The 13,495-nt window shown below is 46.0% G+C and overlaps 3 protein-coding genes across 6 annotated transcripts in view; 2 read left to right on the top strand and 1 right to left on the bottom strand.

Moving 5' to 3' along the window:
- The window catches only part of dmxl2 (Dmx-like 2), a 37,740-nt gene extending 36,504 nt beyond the window's left edge, over positions 1-1,236 (top strand). For all 4 annotated transcript variants that reach the window (XM_034559368.1, XM_034559360.1, XM_034559352.1 and 1 more), the window contains 2 exons: positions 77-294; positions 796-1,236. In XM_034559368.1, the coding sequence (XP_034415259.1) occupies positions 77-294; positions 796-1,005 (428 nt within the window). In that variant the 3' untranslated portion in view covers positions 1,006-1,236. The remainder of the gene's footprint in view (positions 1-76; positions 295-795) is intronic.
- A 2,053-nt stretch (positions 1,237-3,289) lies between these two features.
- On the bottom strand, positions 3,290-7,616 carry gldn (gliomedin). The gene is made up of 10 exons (XM_034561654.1): positions 7,071-7,616; positions 6,171-6,222; positions 5,874-5,891; positions 5,633-5,731; positions 5,056-5,157; positions 4,774-4,881; positions 4,355-4,438; positions 4,138-4,263; positions 3,897-4,044; positions 3,290-3,809 (listed from the first exon to the last, which is right to left on the bottom strand). Exons 1-10 carry the CDS (start codon positions 7,614-7,616, stop codon positions 3,344-3,346), a joined length of 1,749 nt encoding a protein of 582 aa, XP_034417545.1. The 3' UTR covers positions 3,290-3,343.
- Positions 7,617-10,903: 3,287 nt separating this feature from the next.
- LOC117750439 (aromatase) overlaps positions 10,904-13,495 on the top strand; it is a 3,037-nt gene continuing 445 nt past the window's right edge. The window contains exons 1-8 of the mRNA XM_034561666.1: positions 10,904-11,207; positions 11,318-11,468; positions 11,568-11,722; positions 11,804-11,968; positions 12,074-12,188; positions 12,278-12,389; positions 12,545-12,707; positions 12,827-13,068. Coding sequence (XP_034417557.1) covers positions 11,012-11,207; positions 11,318-11,468; positions 11,568-11,722; positions 11,804-11,968; positions 12,074-12,188; positions 12,278-12,389; positions 12,545-12,707; positions 12,827-13,068 — 1,299 coding nt within the window. The 5' untranslated portion in view covers positions 10,904-11,011. The remainder of the gene's footprint in view (positions 11,208-11,317; positions 11,469-11,567; positions 11,723-11,803; positions 11,969-12,073; positions 12,189-12,277; positions 12,390-12,544; positions 12,708-12,826; positions 13,069-13,495) is intronic.

Here is a 13,495-nt window from a genome sequence, read left to right as displayed (position 1 = left end):
CAAGCCGAGCGTAATGATTTCCCCCGTTTCTCAAGTTGTGATCCAACCCCTCATCTCTTCCCACCCACCTCTTCAGCGTTCCCCTGCCATGAGAACGGGGCCACTGTGCTGCAGTACGCTTCCAAACAGCAGCTGCTCATCACTGGAGGCAGAAAGGGCTTTGTGTGCGTGTTTGACATCCGCCAGAGGCAGCTGCTCCACACTTTCCAGGCCCATGACTCAGCCATTAAAGCCCTCGCACTGGATGCCTTCGAGGACTTCTTCGTCACTGGCTCTGCGGAGGGCAACATGAAGGTGACTCATTGCTCCATCGCTCGCTCACTGACCTACCACGACACGTTTGCAGCCGTACTTTGTGCGCTGAGGATTAATGTCTGATTCTGTGTTCAGGCCTACTACTAAATGTCATTTCTGGTGTTTCTGCTGATACAATAGCTATTGGTTCAATTCAAATATATAATAAATGTTAAAAGAATGACTCTTGTTCTTTCTGGGCATTTGCTGGAAGTATTACGTTTGCCATTATTGATAAAAACAAGTGGCGACATATTAAACAATATAGAATAAATAAATAGACCGCAAGAAATCTGATACATTTGCTGTGTTAACACGATTCAGTCTTCCCCTGGACTCTTAATGCTCATTGAATTCAGAACTTGACAATCACAGTGGCTTTGCATAATAAAAAAAATGATAAAAGACAGTATTTGGTACAGGTTTGAAAAAAAGAAACTTAACACTTGTTCCTTCCTCTCTCTCTCTCTCTCTCTCTCTCTCTCTCTCCTTTCTCTCCAGGTGTGGAAGTTAACCGGCAACGGTCTCATGCACTCTTTTAGCACCGAGCATACCAAGCAGTCCATCTTCCGCAACATCGGTGCCGGTGTCATGCAGGTGGAAACGCGGCCCGGCAACCGCATCTTCACCTGTGGAGCGGACGGCACCCTGAAGATGAGGGTCCTCCCTGACCGCTACAATATCCCCAGCAGCTTGGTTGACATCCTGTAACGTCTACGTCGGCTTCTGAGGGTCCAAAGAGGAAAGAGACAGAAAGGAAAAAACACAAGAAGCTTACACTTGCTAGGCATTAATAGTATAATTGATGGGGGAAGAGTCAAAAGACCACCAGGCTTTTGGCATCTTTCAGAGTGTGCCGTGTTCATGGGTTTACCGTTGATGTAAATCATATCCACAATGGGGGGGAAAAACGGAGCTGCAAACATCCCCCCCCCCCCCCCCCCCCCAAAAAAAAAAAGGCCGAAGGCAAAGTTACGAGCAAAAGGTATCATACTTGATTTTAAAGCTAAATTTATTGTAATTTTATTGAAGAATCTCTACTCTTAGAGTGTGTCCATAGGGAAGCTATGCATGTCCTGTTCTCGTTCCGCGATGCAATCACAGGTCTATTGATAGTGCTCTGTAAAAGTGCTCAAGCAAAACTTTTAAAAGTGTGTAACCGTCGTCATTTTGTGCCCACAGCTGAAATCTCTTAGCATCTACTGTAACCAGCACTGTGGTTTGTTATTAAGTCAGTGGTTTCCGGTGTGAATCGAGTTGTTGGAATCTGCATTTTGTTTCAATGGTTTTGCCCTTTTTGCCCAGCTCTTCTCAGACCTTTACGGAGGAGTTGATGGTGCATTGCTCTCCCCACCCTCCTTTTCACTGGCTGCCCGTCACTCACTCTGGCCCTCTCCTGGTTCAGGCTCGGTGTGCGTGTGCGCGTGTGCGTGTGTGCGTGTGTGTGTGTGCGTGTGTGCGTGTGCGTGTGTGCGTGTGCGTGTGCGTGTGCGTGTGTGTGTGTGTGTGTGTGTGTGTGTGTGTGTCTGTCTGCCATCTCTACGCCTGCCCCCCCTTCGCCCTCCCGCCCTCAAATGCCTGTTTGTGCGGCCGACTCCCTGCTAGAACATTCCTGTTTGAAGATGATGTGTTTTATTCCCGTGATTTTAATGTTTCCATCCGTCTGGTCCAACCCCCGAATGCCCACCCTCCCAAGAGCAGAAACACAAAGGTTCACTTTTTGCACAACGATATTCTGGAATTTGTTTTTAAATGAATTTAATTATGTTATTTAAATTATTTACATGTTTTGTGTTTTTTTTTTTTTTTTTTTTTTTGGTTGACTATTCCTATTTAACTTATTGCCCTTTTTATTTTAGGAATTTGAGGGGTTTTACTGTAGCCGACTGGGAGAAGTGCAACACAGTCTGTATGTAAGTGTGTGCGTTACCTCGCTTGTTGTTTTTACCGTTTCATCCATAAGAAATAGATATTTGCACTCAAATTCTGGAGACACTAAAAGTTTATTTCAAATAGATAGGATATCGAAGAAGAAACTGTTATATACAAATGAATGTCTGGCTTTATTTGGCCCACTAGTGAAACGTTTGAAATAGTTTTAATATATAAATTATATAAATATATATACATGAATATATATATATATATATATGAAATACCACAACAGCTTGTACAAACATGAAAGCATTTCTTTATTTTTGGTTTGTATCATACCAGCTGGATTAGTTGTGACTTTTGTTAAGTGTGTGTGTGTGTGTATGGTATTTATTAAAGAGATTTCTGTTTCTCTCCCTCTTTCGGCCCACTATGTGTATTGTATGTAGCTTAAGTGTTTTACAATGGTCCTACTGATGTGTGGGTGTGTGTGTGTGTATATAGATGCGCGTGTGTGTGTGCATGAACTAATGCAAAAGAAGCCAATATCATGGGTAGATGTTACTCGGGCACTTGAGCCTGGAGGTGTGTGAGAGAACAGGTCATGGTCAGAGTTTTACCTTTGTAAAGTGAATAAATTCTTTTTATTTCATCAGGCTGATTTTGGCGCTGTTGTTTCTTGTAATTTTTCTGTCGAGAAGGAACGAGCGACCAGCAGGGACCATGCAGCTTCATTACAAAAGCCAGCTGGGCAGCCTAATATGTACAGAATATCAGAGGGGCGATAGCATGCGACGATATGAAAATACATAAACGTCATGCAAATGCACAAAACACTAACACTAAAGTAGTTAGGAGTTCAATATGTATGAACTGTTTGATACAAAATGATTAAAAAAAAAAGAAGTTCACACATTACCAACACCAACGTCTCACATGTACAATAGCATATAAATACAGCAGTATTTATTTTTAACAATGTGACCAACAACTGATTTCCTTCAGGGACACTGGTTTCTGACAGGAATGCTCTACAGGAAGATAAAGTTGAGACTGAAGTGTATATTTCTCTCTTTAAAATCTAAATATGACCAGTTCCCAAAAGAGGGATTCACCAGCCGACTGGTCAGAACCAGTTCCCGCTACTTAAGTCATGTCTGTCGCGATCAGCCCGTCACTCGTCAGAGAGGAAGTGGACCACGTAGAGCCTGACGTAGCCGTGGTCCCACACATACAGGTGTCTGTCCTTCGGGCTGTAGGAGAGCATTGCCAGCACGCCACCTGGAGACCTCAGGTCAAAGGTCACATTCACCGGCTTCCCCTTCAGCAGGTCGAAAGCGAAAGTGACCCTGGTGTCCTTGGTGTCGGTGACATACAGGACCCCGCAGGCGATGAAGGCGTTGCCGGCCTTGGTGCGGGGGTAGGTGGTGTTGACATAGGACGTGACGGAGAAGGTTTTCTGGTCCAGCTGGGCCACCGTGATGCTCTCGTCCACGCTGGAGGCGAAGATCAGCCACAAGCCGTTCTCGTCCGCCGCCAGCTTGAAGTAGGTTTTGGAGTTGTGGAGCAGGTAGGCGAGATTGTGGTGCAAAGCATTCTCTATGGAGAGGGTGTGAAGCTTCTTGGTGAGGAAGTCAAACCTGTGAACAGACGGTTTGTTAACCGGAAGGAATGAAAACGACAGCGACGCATCCAACTTTTTCTTCTTCTTCTTTTTTTAGGCTCACCTGGCAATGCTGGATGTACCGGCGATGTGATAGTAGAGGGACCCGTTGTGGACGGTGTGGCCGCATCCTTGGTAGAACTTTCTCACGTCCACGTTGATGCTGCTGTTCTGGAACGAGGCAATGCTTTGATACTCCTTCACCACGCGCCCTGGGGGATGAACGAGCAATGTTCACTGCTTTAAAAAAAAAGGTAATTAAGAGCTTATTACAGCTTCTGTAGTCCAACATACATTCAACTTACCAGAGAAGTGGTCCGCCACCCAAATCCTCTCATCGTCCAGCCGAGCGGTGTCTTTCATCCACGTGCCGAATGTGCTCTCCATCTTCGTCACATTCCTGGGGTTGATCAGAGACTTGATCAGGCACTCTGAAAGGGAGGCAAAAGGACACGCAGCTCAGATGCTTTCCGGTCTCTGCCACGCGGCACATGTTGCGTAAACGCTTCTCTGAACACGCACCGGTGTTCTCGGCGGGCTTCTCGTGTAGTTTCACAGCATCCTTTACAGATGAGGTGTCATCGTTTGGAATCGCGTGTAAGAGCCCTGTGAGGAACAATTTCTTCTTAAACTCGACACAACCCTCTCACCATAAGCACCATTTATGAGCTGTTCTGGAGCGTTTGATCATATCGCACCATCTTCCTCAGCAGATGGAGCCGCACAGTTTTTATGGAATTGTAGATTTATTTATTTTTTACTTTAAAGGCTTGGATGAGAAGTCCTTAAAGGGCTCAGAAAAAGAAACGCACTTCTTTAACGGGCAAACTGGTAAATTGTTTGATACGTTGAAAAGCTCCAGAACAACGACAACATGGTGAGAATAATTAGGTCCAGAATGAACTTTGTTTGTTTGATACCGGTCGATAGAGGCCTCCTACCCAGGCTATGAGCAGCCTGAAGGTTGGCTCTGTGGTGCCTTGTTCTGGAAGGCCCCTGAGGGCCAGGAGGTCCCGGGGGCCCAGGGGGCCCAGGAGGGCCAGGAGGACCTGTATAAAGAAGAGAGGACGACATCTAAACCCTCTGGATGTAAAAGAAAGTAGATGTGTTCTGAGTGGTGTCCCAGATCTGGTATTTTGAAAGATTTATTTAGCGAATCTGTACATCATTTTAATTTAAACTTAGGGATGCAAAATGGCGACACAAAGCAGTGAGTGTAAAGCTCGACTTGCCCTCAATAATGACGTCGTTGGACGGTTGTCCCTTCTCTCCGGGTAGACCAGCCTCTCCTCGCTCTCCCGTTTCACCCGGCTCTCCTTTCTCACCTGATGGAAATAAATCAGGCAAAAAAATAGCTCCGACATTGCATTCGTGAACCCAAAAGACTTCGGCCCTATTGTTAAAACCATAAATAATTCCATTGACTTCCTAGAGCCGTGCCGTCTGCTGTGGAGGAGAACAGTGAAGTGAAGTGGGAGGATACTGGGGAGGAGTTTTCCGGTCCAATTAGCGGAGGCCCGAAACCACAGAGATGAATAACATCAGCTGCGAATCAAATCCAACGTCAATATGATACATGGATGGATCAGTAAAGTGTGTGTGTGTGTGTTTGTGTGTGCGTGCGTGCGTGATGTTAAGTGGCTGTGTGTGCTTCTTGCTATCTTTAACCCCGGGTTACACTCAACCCTTTGACTGTGGCATTGTACCCGTTGCTCTTCACTAAAATGGCCAGCGTCGCTCGAGGCATTGACACAAATGGACGGTGAGTAGAAACAGAAGAGAGTCTCACTTATTCCTTACCTTTTTTTCCTCTTTTCCCATCAGCCCCGGGGAGTCCATTCAGTCCGTGGATGCCATCAGTCCCATTGTGGCCGGGAAGACCGTCCACACCGGGCAAACCTGCAGTGGCACAGAAACCGGCCTCGCCATGGGTATGAATGGAAAAACACATGCGGCGAGAACACGGGTCACTTGACCACAAAAGGAGACGTAGAGTCTGGCTAGATTTTAAATGTGGATGCCGAACGAAGAATTCACTTACCAGGCGGTCCTGGTGGTCCTGCAACAGAAGGATTTTAGGATGTGAGTGAATACAAAATGACATGATTGGGTGTCATTCATTGTGTCTTGGCATTTGTTTATGTGCTAACTCCGCTGTTGTTTCCCTCATCATCTACCAGTATATCCCCCCCCACCTGGTCTCATTCCCTCATTTTCAGTTAAGATTTCTTCGCCTCCTGAGTTGTGCGTTTGACTTCTATTGTGCGTTTTGTGATCTGTGACAACGAACAGTGGTATTTTGGACGTGAGTCGGTAGTTTAAAGTGTATGAGACGTACCGGAGATGCAGACTCCCTTGGTGCTGTTGCAAATATCGATCAACAATTTGATCTGAAGAGAAAGAGAAAATGTGAAAATATGACATTGCCAATTAATAAATGTTAGAAACGGATAAACCAACTACAGTATCGGGCGCCGGAGCAAAAATAAGTCGTGGGCCCCCCATTGACCCCTCCATTGACCCCTTCATTGACCCCCCATTTCACCAGTATTCAGATCCTTTACTTACAAAGTAAAGTAGAGTAGCTTATACCTCTATACTGTACAACTACTCCATCACTGAGCACCTGGTGTGATGGAACCACTCAGCACTCAGCTATATATATATATATATATATATATATATATATATATATATATATATATATATATATATCCACTGTCTCAAACTTAAAATGTTACCCAATTAGAAGCGCAAACAGCAAAATATACTTTTAAGTATCGAAAGTAAAAATATTCATACGCTCAATGCCCCCACCGATGAGTGTTATATGATATACTATTATATTATATACCAATTAATTATATTACATTATAGGATTATTATCACTGATATTAACCATGTAAGAAACATTGTGTTGTTGTAGTTGGTCCTGCTAATTTAGCTACTTTAAATGCTGTCACATTTCATAAACTTAATAATAGATTACGTAATAATACAGGTGTAGCATTAAGGCCCCGATTGTGTTAGCGTGGCGCATACAGCATTACCAAAACAATTAGCAACTAATCACATTGCCACACGATGGATGTGGAGCAATAAGACTCCCTGATGGTCACAGGGACCCATTTTTGATGATGCAGCATTTACTCAGCAATGACAAAACAATGCTACTATTTATGAAGAATATTCATAAATATATCTCTTTGTCTGTCCAGCAGCAGGGATCTCCTCTCACCGGGACCATGGAGTAAGTCATCATCATCATCATGTCATCCTGCACGTGTGCTTTGTGGTAACTCTGGCCGTGTCGGTGCTTGTGCTTCATCTTCATCTTCTTCTCTGCTTCCTCTCCAACCTCCTGGCTGGCCTCCTGCGGATGGAGCTCCTTTCCTTCCTCCTGGTGGAGCTCCTGCATCTCCTGCTGTGTCTGCTTCTCCAGCTCTTCGCTCCTCTTATTCCTGGAGTACTGGTATTGATACTGGTTTTGCTGGTGTTCCCCGGCGCTCGCCCTCAGCCCCGCCGCTCCTCTCGGAACCTCCTGGAGGAACTCCACCACCGAGCTCTGCTCCACCTCCGTCAGCTTTGTCTCCGTCTGCTCCAACAAGACGCGTTGCTGGTTCTGCTGCACCAAGAGCACCAGGAGGCCCACCGAGTTCATCAACGCCACAGCACACGTCCCATAGAGCACCAAACGCTGAGGCAGAGTCATGCTGGGGGTCGGGATCCACATGGTCACCACTTCACCTCCTCTCTTCTGAGGGTCGCCCGCCAACGTCAGCATTCACACGGGGGAGGAAATCCCAGCGCAGCAGTGAATGTAAAAGAAGAGTCAAACAGGACGGGCAAAAAGGTTTCCGGCCACACACACGTCGAGTCAACTCAAACTAAAGCCGAACCAATCCAACAGGAAGGAAGTCCTTCGGTGAAATTCAGCTCCAAATAGAGTCCAGTCAGCTTCAGCGCCGGGTGGTCTGTCTGAGGGCAGACTGGTAAAGTGCTTGTTGTGTGGTTCGCCAAGTAGAGAAGGGGTTGTGTGTGTGTGTGTGTGTGTGTGTGTGTGTGTGTGTGTGCGTGTGTGCGTGTGTGTGTGTGTGTGTGTGTGTGTGTGTGTGTGTGTGTGTGTGTGTGTGTGTGTGTGTGTGTGTGTGTGTGTGTGTGTGTGTGTGTGTGTGTGCGTGTGTGTGTGCGTGTGTGTGTGTGCACATGCACATGCAAACCAGTAATGTAGGAGTGGGCATTACACAATCTTCTGGGCTTGTCTGGGAAGAAACCCCCGCCTGTTCAGTCACCTGATTTATATTCAGGACAACCCATTCCACTGCAGCGCCGTGGGCAGACTGACATCACACACACACACACACACACAAAAGCACTCACATACATAACACATGACAGCATGCATTACACCAGACAAACTGACTGGTCATTGATGTTGACATATATTTTACACATTATTATTATTATCATTCATATTCATATTATGAGCACACTAGAACCAGACAAATTGAATGAGAAAAAAACAACTAATCCATGACATCAAAATGCATTAACATCAATATCGTTTGCATTGAGTTGGCTCACGTCCTCTCCTCCCCAACTCCTGTATCCTCCCTTCATTTCTCCCGCGGCGCCGGTGCCTGTCACATCCTCACAGCTTCCATCCACCAACTGCAACTATGACCCATTTCCACGCTTTGAACTCGACCAGAAAAGTGACATTTCACTGAGAAGTGTGTGTGTGTGTGTGTGTGTGTGTGTGTGTGGGGGGGGGGGAGGATCCACTCCAGGCATTTGAAGGACCCTTCACTGTGAAAGGGAGCTGGTTCTGCCTGTGTAAGTGTAGCTTGTTCTGTAATCACCTCAGTTATGACTTTGTTTAGCAATACAGTTTGTTTCAATAAGTCAGTTAATAATCCTCTCTGCTGACACGGAGCAGTGGCAGATATAGAGCTGACCTACTTGCTCTTGCAGCCATGGTGTGCCTCATGTTACTTTTACACACACACACACACACACACAGAAGGAGAGAGCGTAAACATGTAACATTACTGTTAGATTCAGGTCCTGAGCTGACCGGGGTCTCTAGTGTGTAAACTCCTGCCTGAGGCTGTAGGTCACTGACGGCCAGCTGTTGGACAGCTTGTATTGCTCCAGCCGATGTGTAGATGCGTACGCACATACAATCTTAAGAAGGCCGAGGCTGCTCCTTTGTTGCGTCTCTCGTCCACCGCACCCCGCGGGCTCGACCAGTTAGTCGAGACCGGGAACCAAAAGGAAGAGGAGGGCGACCACTTCTCGCATGAATATCTGATTCACGGGCGCTTCACACTCGAACGCGTGGCACGAAACGATTGGGATGAAGTGAGGTTCCGTTTTAATGAACCCTGAGGTGTAAGTATGTCAACATGGTGCCCACGGATTCCGTCTCTCATTGATCTTTTGGGGTTTTGTTTCCTCCTTCCGGAGGAGGAAGGCTTATCTCTCTCCTCACCACCCGGTTGAGAGGTCCATGTCCGTCCTGCTGCTGTAGGCCAAGGACAGCCGTGTCTCCCTTCAAGCTTCATCCTCCCACCCACCTCTTTTCTCCGTCCAAGAAACTGGGAAGATTTGTTTATTTTTTTATTCGTCTTAACACTTTTATCGCTGTCGTTGAGTTCATTAAGCCAGTAAAATGGCACACTCAAGAACATCAACGAGAGCCGAGGAATAAAACGATTTGAATTAGAACGACTTCACTGGTGTTCAGGCAGGTCACATACAATAAAGCTTATAGTCGGAGTTCACGTCCATATTGCTGCATGCCGTTCCTCGAGGAGGAATTCATAAATTCAGACATTGTACGTGCTGTGACATTTAACCACTTTCAGCTTTCTATCAATCTTGTTGCTTGACTTGTGAACAACTCCCTCCACATGTGGTGGAGACAAAGACGTGCTTGACCACCACACAGAGCACAGAGACAAGGTTACATTAACTTCTGTTTTGGGGAGAAACAGGGGGGGTGGGGGGGGGGGAGAGAGAGTCTGCTTAATCATGCAGAACCATCTAGGTCCCAGCCATCATACAGGGCATCGTTATCGAGGCAGGGGCCTCGGCACACAGTCGGCCATTTGAACTGAGCGCATTCTTGGACTCCAATGTGGGCGGTGAGTGAATTCACAGAGTCCTTCATGCAGAATGAGAAAATGGAACAAAGGCAGAAGCCAAACTGAATCTGGCTTTGTTACAAATTGCCAAATCAAATCAAATGCATAACCACATGAAAATAAAGTCGAGGTTTGTAGAAACATAGTTCACAGAATTCATAGAAAGCCATACAAAAAGTATTATTAAATGAATAAATGTTCACAAACAGTGCTTTTAATATACTATACATATATTTAAAAAAAAAATATATATATATATATATATATATATGTATATATATATTATAGATACACAGATATTTGTAAGATAAGGCACAACAGATGAGCCCCCCCCCCCCCCCCCCCCCCCCCCTCACTTCCTTTTGAGACACAAGCGCTGCTCCAGCTCTGCTTCTCCATCTACTGGTGGTCTGATGGAGGAATCTGAGGAATCACAAATACTGTAAGTTGAAGAGATCAAACTGAAAAGCTCCTCTAGATGTGCTTAAAAACATCACAGAATATACGAATACTATCCTTCTTCTTCCTTTTGTGGAGGAAATGAAAGAAAACTGAAGTATGTATGTTTATCGTAAACAAAAAATGAAAATATATTTTTTGCAACACAGATAAAGCTTTAACAACAACAAAACGGCATTTCACTTGATCTCACAGGCCAGGTGCTCCTTTGGAGGATCTCCAGTCCGATTCTTTTGATGTTCAAAGGGGGAGCAAAACTTTGCTTCTTATCACCAAAATGTCAAGTACGAGCCATGAACCCGCTGGATCGGACTCCACAACATGCACCTAACCAAACCGCGACCCATACGCTCGAGGACACGACAGCAAAAATCCAACTGCCTCAAGGTCACCAGTGTATTGTTTACCATTTTCCTCCACTGTTGTGGCTTTTGCATTACCCTGACCTGGCTCGTAACCAGCTCAGGCTTGCATATAAAGAGGAAGCCCAGATCCTTGAGGCAGTTCTGATCACTCGCGCCCAACGTCGGGTTTGTGCAGTCGCACTCGTTTTATGTAAACCAGCCTTCTTATGGATCTGATCTCTGCCTGTGAACGGACGATGACTCCTGTAGGTTTGGACGCCACAGTGGCGGACCTGGTCTCCATGTCCCCGAACGCCACCGCGGTGGGATCGCCGGGCCTCTCCGTGGCAACCAGAACCTTAATCCTACTGGTCTGTGTGCTGCTGGCTGCATGGAACCACACGGACAAGAAGACTGTCCCGGGTAGGTCCAGTGGTTGTTCTCTCTTTGTGCCGGTGCCATATGCTGTTACTATTTTAAAACTGAATTTCATACAAGCTGACATTGTATTCATTTTGTATCGGCATTTATAGGTCCTTGTTTCTGCCTGGGCTTGGGCCCACTTCTGTCATATGCGAGATTCATCTGGACTGGAATAGGCACGGCCAGCAACTACTACAACAACAAGTATGGAGACATCGTCAGAGTCTGGATCGATGGAGAGGAGACCCTCGTCCTCAGCAGGTCGGTTGTCTCCGCTCACGCCGATGAATAAAGTTACCACACAATAAATACGAGTGTAAATTGATAATCTGTTTTTCTGTATTTGTTTCTTCATTTTAGGGCATCAGCGGTGCACCACGTACTGAAGAATGGACATTATACTTCACGCTTTGGGAGCAAGCAAGGACTCAGCTGCATGGGCATGCACGAGAGAGGCATCATATTCAACAACAACGTAACTCTGTGGAAAAAGATACGCACCTACTACACCAAAGGTAGCATTCCCACCTGTCATCGGCCCCCGCAGACGAACCCATCGGTTCATTGAGTTCATGTAACCTCTTTTTCTGTATCAGCCCTGACAGGTCCGGGCTTGCAGCAGACGGTGGAGGTCAGCGTCTCCTCCACGCAGACTCACCTGGACGACCTGGACGGTTTGGGTCGCGTGGATGTTCTCGGTTTGCTGCGCTGCACCGTGGTCGACATCTCCAACAGACTCTTTCTGGGTGTACCCGTCAATGGTCAGCATTGATATTCATCTCAGAATTAATGTCATCTTGCAAGTTAAACACAATCCGATATGACAGTTAAGATTGAGTGTTTTTTGATTTATTTTTTGTGCACAGAAAAAGAGCTGCTGCTGAAGATTCAGAAATATTTTGACACATGGCAGACTGTGTTGATCAAACCGGACGTTTACTTCAAACTCGCCTGGATTCACCAAAGGCACAAGACGGCCGCGTGAGTCCATCCGCCTCTCTGCAATGTGACGAGCGCGCTTCCTCGATCGACTTTTGTTTCAAAGATGTCATGCATCTGTCGTTTCACAGCCAGGAGCTGCAAGATGCCATAGAGAGCCTGGTGGAGCAGAAGAGGAGAGATGTGGAGCAGGCGGATAAACTGGACAACATCAACTTCACCGCAGAGCTCATATTTGCACAGGTCAGGATGAGGATTGGATCGTTGCCATTTAGTGTGCTTCAATATCAAAGAAAAGTCGACCCCACTTTGGTCCTCTTTCAAAACTTTCAGCACTTCCTCCAAACTTTGTGTATTAACATCAGCTTGTGTGTGTGTGTGTGTGTGTGTGTTTTCAGAACCACGGTGAACTGTCCGCTGAGAACGTGAGGCAGTGTGTGTTGGAGATGGTGATCGCGGCCCCAGACACTCTGTCCGTCAGCCTCTTCTTCATGCTGCTGCTCCTCAAACAGAATCCAGATGTGGAGTTTAAGCTGCTCCATGAGATAGACACTGTTGTAGGTAAGGCGCTGGGAGACTGATGATGTACTGATACTATTGTCATGATTAAGAGCCGTCTGTGTGATGTGTTTAAGCGTGTCGATATCTCACGTCTGTTGTTGGGGTTTTTTCCGCCGCAGGTGAGAGGTCGCTCCAGAACGGGGACCTCCCGAGGTTACGGGTGCTGGAGAGCTTCATCAACGAATGCTTGCGCTTCCACCCCGTGGTGGACTTCACCATGCGCCGAGCACTGTCTGATGACGTCATAGATGGCTACAGGGTACCGAAGGGCACAAATATCATCCTGAACACCGGACGCATGCACAGGACCGAGTTTTTCCTCAAACCCAATGAATTCAGTCTGGAAAACTTTGAGAAAAATGTAAGTTGAATAATATTTATTTTTTGGGGGGAGGGGGGCAAATTGAGGTTTTATCTCCAACTCTGGGAATAAAATCTAATAAATCAAGTCTGTGTACGGAAAATTATTAGTTTTACTTTTTTAAATATTTTTTTATATTTGATGTTCTTTGCTTTTTTCACTGGTTGGACGTGGGACGGGGAAATTATTACGTCACTACTTCTGTGCATCAATCAGAATTGATCAGAATCCGATGACGCTTGTGGGTTGTTTGTTTACATTTCCACTGTCAGAGGAATCTGGTCAAGCCTCCTTCACACCCAAAGCCCCAATGGGTTTTAAGAGTCAAACTTTTTATGAATAATTCCAAAAGTTTGTTTCCTTCGTGTGGTCATAAATATTGACGTAATTGACAAATACTTGATTTGAAAGCAAGAGTTCAGGTGTG

The sequence above is a fragment of the Cyclopterus lumpus genome, chromosome 3 (genome assembly GCF_009769545.1).
Source record: "Cyclopterus lumpus isolate fCycLum1 chromosome 3, fCycLum1.pri, whole genome shotgun sequence".
NCBI classification, from domain to species: domain Eukaryota; kingdom Metazoa; phylum Chordata; class Actinopteri; order Perciformes; family Cyclopteridae; genus Cyclopterus; species Cyclopterus lumpus.
This window is presented reverse-complemented; position numbering and strand designations above follow the sequence as displayed.

Excerpts from the sequence above, each read along its gene's own strand:
- gldn (XM_034561654.1), bottom strand. The coding sequence starts at position 7,616 with ATGCTGACGTTGGCGGGCGACCCTCAGAAGAGAGGAGGTGAAGTGGTG. Across the intron at positions 6,223-7,070 it reads TGACTTACTCCATGGTCCCG|ATCAAATTGTTGATCGATAT; the intron begins GTGAGAGGAGAT and ends CTTTCTCTTCAG. Across the intron at positions 4,882-5,055 it reads CATTATTGAGGGCAAGTCGA|GTCCTCCTGGCCCTCCTGGG; the intron begins GCTTTACACTCA and ends TTCTTTATACAG.